The following is a 12503-nucleotide window of genomic DNA, read 5'->3' on the forward strand; positions in this document are numbered from 1 at the left end:
TTTTTTATGTAATCTATACTACACAATACTAGTTCACTAAACAACTTTCTTTCAATACATTGTTTAGAGGAAATAGTTCTGCTGAATCTAAATTGATGTAAAAAACCCAAACCAGACCTAATTCAGCCTCAATGTCAGAAATAGTTTTTGAAATCTCGTGATATAGCTGTAGAAAATGGATTTGAGTTGAGACGGTCAGCTGACTCCTGTGGGAAAATGTTTCAGTGAATCCATTCTCACCCTGTGCATGCTGGGTTGCAACATTTCAGCAACATGTCCTATTATTTATAGATGTTTCAGACACACTGTAGAGCAGGGGTTCCCAAACTTTTTTCCCAAGAGCCCCCCCAAATGACTCCTGTTCAGTGGCGGTTCTAGACCAATTTGACTGGGGGGGCCACTGGGGGGCCAGTTATTTTCTGAGGGGGGCATAGTAAATGCAGGACGAAAAAGAGAACTAGACAGTATGAAGTAATTGCGCATAAGAAAACAATGCAATACAGTTATTGGTATTTGTTTCAGTACATTTATTTATTTCAGATAGATCTTATAGTTATTACTGTTAGCTTCAGCTTAAGTTATAGAGCAATGTTTGCACTAACACCATATTTATATAAAAATAAAGGCAATGAACAGTTACATCTACTTTACATAAGGGTGTCTGCACAATCTCACATTACAGCAACACAATTCTGCGGTTTTTGGCAAACCGAGTACCAGAAAGTATACATTTAAAAATAAAAAAAATGTCATTGTTAGGGGGGCCACAGGGGGGTCAGAGGTCAGTGTTAGGGGGCACTGGCCCCCCTGGCCCCCCCTAGAACCGCCCCTGCTCCTGTTGGAAGTATTTTGTTAAAGGAGGATGAAAGCGTAATTAAGGAGCATTATTGGAGTGGCTTTGCTGGTTATTGGACTCAGGATTAATTCATTTGGATTCCCGATATATGAAGAAATTAAAGGACGGCGCAAGTGGAAACAATCCACAAAGGGATTAAACTGTTTAAAACACATGTGACATGGTCAAAGTAAACCGGATTTTGCCGTTGTGTTTATGTGGATTCAAAAGTCATAAATAATCTACAAAATGGAGACCGATCTGATCGGAGCAACTGTGACAAATAATCCAACTGAAACCGGCATGGACAATGACTATGTTTTAAAAATGCGCTTATCCAGAAAAGCCTGTTTGGACACTTTACGGGCAGAAGAAACATTTCTATTAAAGAAAGAATTATACATTTCGCCAGGGAAAAGAAAGTTTGGGGCTCTCTGCTGGAACTGCTACCCCTGCGACCCGACCAGGGGCGGACTGGCCATCGGGAATACCGGGAGTTTCCCCGGTGGGCCGGTGCTGTGTGTGGGCCGGAGGGCCAAAAAAAAAAAAAAAAAAGTTTCTAAAAAAATAAATAATTTTTTTTTGCCTAAATCCTACCGGCCCACATTTGTAAGTGTTCCGGCCCAGCCCAGCCCAGTGGGGTGTGGGCAGGGTTGGGTTGTAACGGAATACATGTAACGGCGTTACGTAATCAGAATACAAAAATCAAGTAACTGTATTCAGCTCGTGTTACATTTGAAAAACGAGTAATCTGATTACAGTTACTTTCGTAAACCTGAAGTGAATACATTTTGGATTACTTATTGGAATTATTGGTGGAAAGATTTCCTCACAACATGTAATATTCATTACTAAAGGTACAGCCTTGTCTGGTTTCTTGCTCAAGGGCACCACTGCAGGGCAGGAGGTGAACTGGGACCTCTCCAAGTAGAAGTCTACACTCCAAATAGGTCTGGTCGGGGACTTGAACCGGCGACCCTACGGCTCACAGTCGAAGCCCCTACTGACTGCCATAGATTTAGTCCCTAATTTTGCTCTCAAAATGGACCAGATTGATGCATTTAACTTCAACATTTAAAGAAAATCTTCCCGGGGGAGCTTGCCCCCGGACCCCCCTAGAGGAGGTGAGGTCCATCACCTGCCCACACCCCCTGTTAAATTGTCTCACCCACATTGAGGATGCTTCGTACGTCGCCCATGTTTTATTCCATGTGTCAAGTCAGGCAAATTGGGTCAAAATGTTATTGCATCAATGATCTGTTAACATTAAAATCACTAAATATATGCCGTAACTATTTTTGCTCTAGGCAACTCAAGGGCTCAGGTAATGTGATTACTATATGAATAATTGTCCAAAATAACACAAAATGCATAGGGTTTTTTGTTAAGTAACATACTTTCGTCGCCGGCCGGCCGGCCGATACATGCCGCGCATTAAGTGGGCCTGTCTGTCAATTAATCCCCGGGCCACTTTTCCCCCCCAGTCCGCCCCTGGACCCGACCACGGATAAACGGGAGAAGATGGATGGATGGATGGAATACATGTCTGTCTTTTGATGCCTTTAATAGCTACTAACTTGCATTTTTATTCTAATTAATCAATCAATTATTTTTTATATTTTATTGTAATGTAGAGACAAGGCTTTTAGTGACAATCATGTATTGCGTTGTAATTATATGTGAACAAAATAATAAAAATTAAAAAATGTCTAAATATGATATTTGGCCTCAAATCATCTGAGCCCTGCGATCTGAGCCCTGCGATCTTTGGTTGGGAGCCACTGCTGTAGAGGACGCTGCTGTTTCCAACTTTGACCTTGTTTCCTTTGTGTTCCCTGCAGGTGGTTGGATCAAACTGTGAGAGAAACTTCTGCTCACCAATGTTGATGGAAGAAATGGAAGCTGGAGTCCGCTTTATATCAAAACACTGAGTTTAATTGAGAGCCACGGCCGTGAGTGAGTACAAGGCATTTCCACAACGTGCATTGAGAAATCCCGAGTCAACACTGAGAAATACACAGAAAACACAGGCAATTCTACCAGAGGATCCAGGAGGAGCCTCTGTTTGCGCCCTTTCTAATCATAATTAAATAAAGGATCTTCAGAGACAAAGAAAGTCTGTTTAAAGTCATCTGCCTAGTTGGCCACACTTCCCCCAACAAGAAGGCAGGACCTTTGACCTGTGCCCTGCTCTAAGTATCAGGCAGACACATGTGAAAACACTAAAATGCTTCTATACACAGACAACAGGAGAATATTCTCGAACACAAACTACACTCTGGTTGTTAGTGTTGTTGAGTGTTATGTGATGACAGGCTGCTCAGACTGGCTCTCTGCTGTCTGTATTCTACTGTTATAAAGAACGGGCTGATAATAAGCAAAGCAATTATTGGACATGCAGACATTTGCAGTTGAAATACACTTGTAAGTATTCAATTTACACTTTTATTTGTATTGCAACCTGCCTGTTGCGTCTCAGGCTAAAGTTGAAACGAAGAAAAGAACCCTGTTTTTAAAGTTATATTAAAGTCACAGACATATGAGGCAGTTTGCAGTGTGTTGCATCTGCACATTTCCTATGCTTTTGGGGCAAAGTGGAGCAGGGTGAAATTTCACTTAGGATATCTGGAGTTATTTAATCTCTGAATTATTGATGAACACATTAATACCAGCTACAGTCTCTTGCATGATCAACAAATAAACAACTTTTAATAGTATCAACATCAATAGATACAGACAAGTAGTTTGTGATTGTCTCTCTGTTTCATTAAAATCATACACAAGGACATATTTCTGTTTACGGCATCATTCACCATTACAAATCTGTGCTTTAATATATTTTAAAAGGGGCTGTTTACCCCAAATTACACACAAATAAAGTCTCCCTTCTCTTTAGTGGTGTCAGTCCATAATGTTATGTTTTATCTGCAAAATTGAGTATGTGCTACTAACAATGTCGAAGAATTACAATTACAACTAATTTCCCAGATGACAGCAGAAGAAATGGACTCCTGTAGTTAGCAACGTTCAAATGGATTTATGCTAACATGGTAGCATCCTAACAGCATGCTGCATTGTTAGAATGTCATTCTTATTATGCATTGACCTCAAGGTCCTATATTCAAAGAAATTGTTGTTAAACTAAATTGGCTTCAGTAAGTCTGTCAATGCTTTGAGCAGTTTTACAGTTTTTGCATTTTAGTGTAATGCTAGCTGTTAGCCACGTGAGGCCAAAACCTTCTCCAACACACGGAATTTACACCATGTTTTAAAACCACATTAATTGTTTATTTTTTTTAAAGGAAACTTGCTTGCAGCTGAAAATACAAACGTATTAAGTAGTTGTGGCTAACTTCATATCAAACATCTGACCTGACATCCAGAAGACGCAGAACGACATGATCATCACATTGGAGCGGTGTTTGCTCACCAGCTACTTACGGTAAAGGTTTAAATATGTCAGATATCATTGTGTTTATTTGTTGCAGAAACAGTTCACTATACCTGTAATAACACATGTTCTCCGCATCTATATGAGAATCGAATGCAACGAATAAGTATATACACGAAAAGTAGTGTTACTTAAAAATTCACAGTTTAAGCAACCAAAAATAAAACAATGATTCATAATGGATTTTTTCTGTAAACATAAATTCAATAAATAATGTTGTGTTTTCTTGTCTATTGACATCTCCACTGATAACTAAAACATACAAAATAAAGCAAGAATCAAGCCTCTCTAACACTGTCAGTTAATAACAATTAAAACACACTTTCCTGAACAAATGTTTTTTTTGGCCTCCATTTCTTTTGCCTTTACTACAAATAAAAAAATACATAAACACTGAAGTTTAATTGAATAAATCAAATAAAAACTATAAATAATCGTTGAGCTCATTTTGTCTTAAATACACTGAACAAAACCTAGTTAATAAAATAACTTTAAGTTCAATAAAATAAACACACAACAGTGCAAAACCAAATTGACATTAAACATATTAAAAATATTTCAGGATTGTCAAATGTTGCTCTGATATCGGATGGATTTTCACTTTTTACTGATACCTCCCTGAGTTTTGTTCAACATCCTGCTACAACAAATACAACGCCGTCTAAAAAGTGTGTTCACTGTGACTAAGTATTAATATGTTTACTCATCTATTTATAACAATCCTAATTATATGAAAGGGCCAGTTTGTGGATGATAAAGTTATTTGATTGGGATTCAATCAAACTGTTAAAGTGACATACAAGTCTGTTTACATTATAGCCCTCGCAGAAGATTTTTTTTCTCCAGGTGACGTGCACTCATGTTTCAAAGGAGGCTTATCACACTGTTACTACTGCACAGTCATTAAGGTGCTTTCTTTTTCAAAACGGCATCGTCACAACTAGATCACTTCCTGCCCAAATGAATGAGAAACACACACATATCAACCATTCAAACAGTTCACAGCAACATCTCAAATGTTCTGTCCCTCATTTTCTTTTCTTTGAAATAATAAAACTTCTCCTCTGATTCACCAAGGAGGGCTTGGCTGAACGGTGGCGGCCATCTTGTTTCGGGCTCACAGATGGGAGGAGGTGGAGAAGCAGAGTTTCAGGGTGAAGGGGTTTGAGCTGTCTGTAGGTTAGAGAGAGAGAGAGAGAGAGAGAGAGAGAGAGAAATACATATTAATAAAAACAAACACTGTTAAAAGCACATTGAGAAGGGATTTTCTGTTGCTATACAAAATGTTCATAGTTGGCCCCTTACTCCTGGCTCAAAAAGTGTTAGGGTGCTCGACAAAAGGTGAAAGAAAACTCCAGATTCACTTTGTAACCGGTTTGTCCATTGTGCTCTATATGTATCTTCTACATTTGTTTATGCTTTTTGAATATACAGATTGTTGCTTAGGACAAGGCATCTTAAAGCTACATTCTATATTGAGCAAAATGTAAAGAAATGAGAAAATCCATTAAACGTCTAGTGGGTCAAAGGTGATGATTGGGTGGGTTTGTTTCTGCACAAGTCTATACAATGTTTTTAAGGAAAAAACTGCTCATTGTGTGAAATGTTTTTGTCAGATACAATCAACACAATGAGTCTATTTGACAGGCAAACATCATGTAACATGCTCAACCTTCATCCCAGCAGAGAGGTTGTCCCCCTCTGTTCCTGTTGTTGTTGTTTGTTTTTATACCAGGTCTGTTCGAGCCTGACATCTAGTGCTGAACACAGGTAGTGCTGCTTGATGCTGGATGACGTCACATCCTGAGTCCAGCCAGCAGCTAAAGTTCATAACATGTTTGTCTTTTTCCACCAGTATGAGATATGTCTTGGTCATGTGATCATATGAACTCTCACTGTTGGTGGAGGTTATGTTTTTGTTTGTTGTCTGTTTGTATGCTGGATAATGAATTTGTTTTAGACAAGGCGAAAGGTTGTAGCAGGTGCCGAGGAACAGCCCATTAAATATCGGAGCGCACAGTATTTCTGATGCACAAATGAATATTCACTTTTGTGTATATTCAACAAAGGGCGTTGTGGCTTTGATGGAGGTCTGTGCTCTGAGTGAAGGATGAAGTAAAAAACCATTTCACTTCATCCTTCAAAACAACGGCCAACTGTGCGTCGAGATGAATGCTTGTGTGAGCATACTGATTTACTAAATACATCAAAGAATGGTAATACATGTTAGCATGCAATACTTTCACTCGTTGTCAACATACTAAGTATATCATTGCAGTGACTCCAAGGTAAAGAAGATAATAGAGATTCTTTAAATGCATCATCACACCCACAGTTGATATTTGAGGAAGTCTGCCTCTTCTCTTTCTGTCTGATAGAAAAGAACAATTTCAAAAGGATTTCTTAAAGAACAGCAGTGACTGCAGATCGTTCCTGTTGTCAGTGAGGTGGAATTTGCTGAGCACACCGATACACTGTTTAGTGTTTGTCAAGGTGATGCAGTAATAAAACGTTTTTGGTAAACTTGGTTTTATTGATCACCACGCCCAGAACATATCCTACTGTTTAATCAGAATGTGTCAGTCGAGAACTTACTTGGTATTCTGATCTGATGATGGTTGAGGACGGTCAGAGCCTCCACAGCTTCAGTTTTATTGTCAAACTCCAGCAGACCAGATAGAGTCTTAGAGCTGGCTGCTGGGAGTAAGAAGAGGAGGAGGAGGAGGAGGAGGAGGAGGAGGAGGAGGAGGAGGAAAACAATGAGGAAGCAGGAAAAATTGGAACAGAAGAAAATATGTCTCAGTTGAAAGATCTCTATTTACAATACCTGTGTTCATCTATAAAACATTATTGAGATTTATGCTTCAGCTCCTCATCTGTTGTGTGATTGCTCAAACTCACGTTTCGCATCGAAGATCTTGAACTTGGTGAAGATGGGAACGTTGTGTTCAGTACAGAGCTGCAGATGAGAAAAGGGGAGAGAGGTCAGAGTGTTTTAATGAAAACAATTGTTCCTGCTTTTTATTTTCTGCCTTCAAAGGAAGATTACATTCTATCGTGGATCTGCTTGTATAGGTCCTACTAGTGTTGCACTTTCTACCTGTAATGTAGAATTTAGGGGAAATAAGTACATGCGCAAAAAACCCTGTGATTTTGACATTTGAATTATTTTATACATCTGTCACATTATTATAGAAACAAAACACAGTATAACATCTTTAAATACGTATTTGCTTGAGAAGGAATACGAATTTAGCAGGTCATGATTCAAAGCTGCTGTTTTGATGTTTTAAATGGTTGAAGTTAAACATACAATGGATATGATGTGGAGAAGTATCCTCAATATCTGAGAAAATACATCTCAAATTCCAAACAAATGTATTCAATATGTCAAGTGCTCTTAAAACTGCATCTAATTACTGAAGGTGTCCCACAGAGCTCAATCCTGGGCCCCTTACTTTTCTCAGTTTACACCTCTTCAGAAAGCTCATCCAACATGTCAAACCATTAAAACCCCTCATGCAGGTGTGACCTCACCTTGTGCAGCTGGTGTTCGGTGAGGGTGGGGCCGGGGGCGTTGTAGAAGTGAGCACAGGCGGCAGGCGGCTTGGATGAATGTTCCTGCTGCGCTGTGGCTGCTGAAGCCGGTTGTTTCCTGGTCAGATTGAAAGTCCTGATAGCTGCTGCTGGCCATCCGTCAGCTCAAACCACCTGACATGGGAATCACCGCCTGCTGCTTGGACACACTGAGAGGAGAAGGGAGGAGGAAATATGGAAGGAGACAGTATAAACAAAAACATGCAAAACCAAAAAGTTGTACTAAATTACCAGAACATTTGAATAAAAACAGGACTGAATGCTTGTTTTAGTATAATTTATAAACAGTTGGTGGTAGTAATATTCCAGTTGTTAAAGAGCAAAACAAAATGTATACATACATTATTATGACTTTGTTATCGTGACAGCAAACTATTAGAAGAAGATAATCAAAATCTATTCAATATCTATATGTTGATTTTTTCTTCCTCATATTTAGTGATATTTGCACTCATGATTGCATATACTGTACAGATATGTATTGATGATCTTGTTCTCATAGTTTGCTATCACTATTATAAAATCATATTACATTCTGTTTACTTCTATTTCAGTGACATTTTGTTCTGATGGTTGCAAGCAAAAAGAAAGGTCAGCAGGTTGTTAGAATCAGTAAGATTCATGTCATGTCATTTTGGTCAGCATGCATTAAGATATCAGGACTCACCAGACATTGAGTTTTTTGCCAAACACTTTGATGGTGTTGAGGTGAGTCACAGCTCGATCCACGGCGTACTCATCCCCCATCTCCACCAATGCCGTGCCAGCAACACTCTTCATGAACTTCACCTGCAAACACACCAATCAGGTCAGGTTTAAGATTATTTCTTCCACATTTATGACAGGTGACACAATTACATAGTTTCCTGTTTATTCCAAAATATGAGCACCTTCTCCACGTTGCCGTAAAGACAGAAGATGTTGAAGATGTGGCTGCAGTTCATCTTTGCAGGATGGAGGCCGCTCACCATGGCCACTGAGCTGGAGGCGGGGTGGTCCATGTAGGAGGAGGAAGAGGAGGTCTTATGGTGTAGCAGCGGGTAGGTTATCATGTCGTGCACCTCCTCACTGCTCCTCCTGTACCTGCTGTTGCCAGGCAGAGGCAGTAGGGGGCAGTGTTGGCCTGAAGAGATGCACACAACTCCAAGGTTAGACCATAAACCTCATATTATAACATTTAGACACACTGCAGGAATGTCAGGGATCAGGAGGAAAAGGGGTAGACAAGAGGGGTAAGCTGAGACACTAGCTGAGATACCAGCAGCACGGTGGACCATGTTTATTCCCCTTTCCAACATGGATTTAAAGCTCTACCTCACCCTCCATTTGGCAAATCGGACCACATTTCACTATTTGCACTTCCTTTTTTATTTGTTTTATTGTTTTATGTCTTATATATATTTATGTTGGATTGTTGAAGGAGCCTGGGACTTAACTTATCTTTAATAACTACAATGTAGCTACCTTACATATGAAAATAAAGCCTTTGAATCTTTGAAAACAGACTGTACCATAGCCATTGGATGGATGCTCGCCCAGGATGGCCTGACGATGCCTCCCTTTCCCCGCTCTGTAACACACACAAACACAAAAACCTTAACCTAATAACAGCTGACAGAACGGTTGTTGCTAGTCCGTTTAAAACACATGTGACATGGTCAAAGTAAACCGGATTTTGCCGTTGTGTTTATGTGGATTCAAAAGTCCTAAATAATCTACAAAATGGAGACCGATCTGATCGGAGCAACTGTGACAAATAATCCAACTGAAACCGGCATGGGACAATGACTATGTTTTAAAAAATGCGCTTATCCAGAAAAGCCTGTTTGGACACTTTACGGGCAGAAGAAAACATTTCTATTAAAGAAAGAATTATACATTTCGCCAGGGAAAAGAAAGTTTGGGGCTCTCTGCTGGAACTGCTACCCCTGCGACCCGACCAGGGGCGGACTGGCCATCGGGAATACCGGGAGTTTCCCCGGTGGGCCGGTGCTGTGTGTGGGCCGGAGGGCCAAAAAAAAAAAAAAAAAAGTTTCTAAAAAAATAATAAAATAAAATTCTTTTTTTTTTGCCTAAATCCTACCGGCCCACATTTGTAAGTGTTTCCGGCCCAGCCCAGCCCAGTGGGTTGTGGGCAGGGTTGGGTTGTAACGGAATACATGTAACGGCATTACGTAATCAGAATACAAAAATCAAGTAACTGTATTCAGCTCGTGTTACATTTGAAAAACGAGTAATCTGATTACAGTTACTTTCGTAACCTGAAGTGAATACATTTTGGATTACTTATTGGAATTATTGGTGGAAAGATTTCCTCACAACATGTAATATTCATTACTAAAGGTACAGCCTTGTCTGGTTTCTTGCTCAAGGGCACCACTGCAGGGCAGGAGGTGAACTGGGACCTCTCCAAGTAGAAGTCTACACTCCAAATAGGTCTGGTCGGGGACTTGAACCGGCGACCCTACGGCTCACAGTCGAAGCCCCTACTGACTGCCATAGATTTAGTCCCTAATTTTGCTCTCAAAATGGACCAGATTGATGCATTTAACTTCAACATTTAAAGAAAATCTTCCCGGGGGAGCTTGCCCCCGGACCCCCCTAGAGGAGGTGAGGTCCATCACACTGCCACACCCCCTGTTAAATTGTCTCACCCACATTGAGGATGCTTCGTACGTCGCCCATGTTTTATTCCATGTGTCAAGTCAGGCAAATTGGGTCAAATGTTATTGCATCAATGATCTGTTAACATTAAAATCACTAAATATATGCCGTAACTATTTTTGCTCTAGGCAACTCAAGGGCTCAGGTAATGTGATTACTATATGAATAATTGTCCAAAATAACACAAAATGCATAGGGTTTTTTGTTAAGTAACATACTTTCGTCGCCGGCCGGCCGGCCGATACATGCCGCGCATTAAGTGGGCCTGTCTGTCAATTAATCCCCGGGCCACTTTTCCCCCCCAGTCCGCCCCTGGACCCGACCACGGATAAACGGGAGAAGATGGATGGATGGATGGAATACATGTCTGTCTTTTGATGCCTTTAATAGCTACTAACTTGCATTTTTATTCTAATTAATCAATCAATTATTTTTATATTTTATTGTAATGTAGAGACAAGGCTTTTAGTGACAATCATGTATTGCGTTGTAATTATATGTGAACAAAATAATAAAAATTAAAAAATGTCTAAATATGATATTTGGCCTCAAATCATCTGAGCCCTGCGATCTGAGCCCTGCGATCTTTGGTTGGAGCCACTGCTGTAGAGGACGCTGCTGTTTCCAACTTTGACCTTGTTTCCTTTGTGTTCCCTGCAGGTGGTTGGATCAAACTGTGAGAGAAACTTCTGCTCACCAATGTTGATGGAAGAATGGAAGCTGGAGTCCGCTTTATATCAAAACACTGAGTTTAATTGAGAGCCACGGCCGTGAGTGAGTACAAGGCATTTCCACAACGTGCATTGAGAAATCCCGAGTCAACACTGAGAAATACACAGAAAACACAGGCAATTCTACCAGAGGATCCAGGAGGAGCCTCTGTTTGCGCCCTTTCTAATCATAATTAAATAAAGGATCTTCAGAGACAAAGAAAGTCTGTTTAAAGTCATCTGCCTAGTTGGCCACACTTCCCCCAACAAGAAGGCAGGACCTTTGACCTGTGCCCTGCTCTAAGTATCAGGCAGACACATGTGAAAACACTAAAATGCTTCTATACACAGACAACAGGAGAATATTCTCGAACACAAACTACACTCTGGTTGTTAGTGTTGTTGAGTGTTATGTGATGACAGGCTGCTCAGACTGGCTCTCTGCTGTCTGTATTCTACTGTTATAAAGAACGGGCTGATAATAAGCAAAGCAATTATTGGACATGCAGACCATTTGCAGTTGAAATACACTTGTAAGTATTCAATTTACACTTTTATTTGTATTGCAACCTGCCTGTTGCGTCTCAGGCTAAAGTTGAAACGAAGAAAAGAACCCTGTTTTTAAAGTTATATTAAAGTCACAGACATATGAGGCAGTTTGCAGTGTGTTGCATCTGCACATTTCCTATGCTTTTGGGGCAAAGTGGAGCAGGGTGAAATTTCACTTAGGATATCTGGAGTTATTTAATCTCTGAATTATTGATGAACACATTAATACCAGCTACAGTCTCTTGCATGATCAACAAATAAACAACTTTTAATAGTATCAACATCAATAGATACAGACAAGTAGTTTGTGATTGTCTCTCTGTTTCATTAAAATCATACACAAGGACATATTTCTGTTTACGGCATCATTCACCATTACAAATCTGTGCTTTAATATATTTTAAAGGGGCTGTTTACCCCCAAATTACACACAAATAAAGTCTCCCTTCTCTTTAGTGGTGTCAGTCCATAATGTTATGTTTTATCTGCAAAATTGAGTATGTGCTACTAACAATGTCGAAGAATTACAATTACAACTAATTTCCCAGATGACAGCAGAAGAAATGGACTCCTGTAGTTAGCAACGTTCAAATGGATTTATGCTAACATGGTAGCATCCTAACAGCATGCTGCATTGTTAGAATGTCATTCTTATTATGCATTGACCTCAAGGTCCTATATTCAAAGAAATTGTTGT

General features: G+C 39.9%; 1 protein-coding gene and 1 long non-coding RNA gene across 2 annotated transcripts; both read right to left on the minus strand.

The window, feature by feature from the left end:
• Positions 1-2743: 2743 nt before the first annotated feature.
• On the minus strand, positions 2744-7853 carry LOC117454000 (uncharacterized). Its single transcript, XR_004552952.2, has 4 exons — positions 7824-7853; positions 7188-7245; positions 6882-6980; positions 2744-5459 (listed from the first exon to the last, which is right to left on the minus strand). It is a non-coding gene; the product is annotated as an uncharacterized lncRNA (long non-coding RNA).
• A 130-nt stretch (positions 7854-7983) lies between these two features.
• Positions 7984-9472, minus strand: LOC139434266 (heterogeneous nuclear ribonucleoprotein L-like). The gene is made up of 4 exons (XM_071204113.1): positions 9395-9472; positions 8774-9006; positions 8551-8672; positions 7984-8032 (listed from the first exon to the last, which is right to left on the minus strand). Exons 2-4 carry the CDS (start codon positions 8933-8935, stop codon positions 7984-7986), a joined length of 333 nt encoding a protein of 110 aa, XP_071060214.1. The 5' UTR covers positions 8936-9006; positions 9395-9472.
• Between the last annotated feature and the right edge of the window lie 3031 nt (positions 9473-12503).

This window comes from Pseudochaenichthys georgianus, chromosome 1 (genome assembly GCF_902827115.2).
Source record: "Pseudochaenichthys georgianus chromosome 1, fPseGeo1.2, whole genome shotgun sequence".
Lineage (NCBI taxonomy): Eukaryota > Metazoa > Chordata > Actinopteri > Perciformes > Channichthyidae > Pseudochaenichthys > Pseudochaenichthys georgianus.

Excerpts from the sequence above, each read along its gene's own strand:
- LOC139434266 (XM_071204113.1), bottom strand. The coding sequence starts at position 8,935 with ATGATAACCTACCCGCTGCTACACCATAAGACCTCCTCTTCCTCCTCC. Across the intron at positions 8,673-8,773 it reads TTTACGGCAACGTGGAGAAG|GTGAAGTTCATGAAGAGTGT; the intron begins GTGCTCATATTT and ends GTGTGTTTGCAG. Across the intron at positions 8,033-8,550 it reads GGCAAAAAACTCAATGTCTG|TGTGTCCAAGCAGCAGGCGG; the intron begins GTGAGTCCTGAT and ends TTCTCCTCTCAG.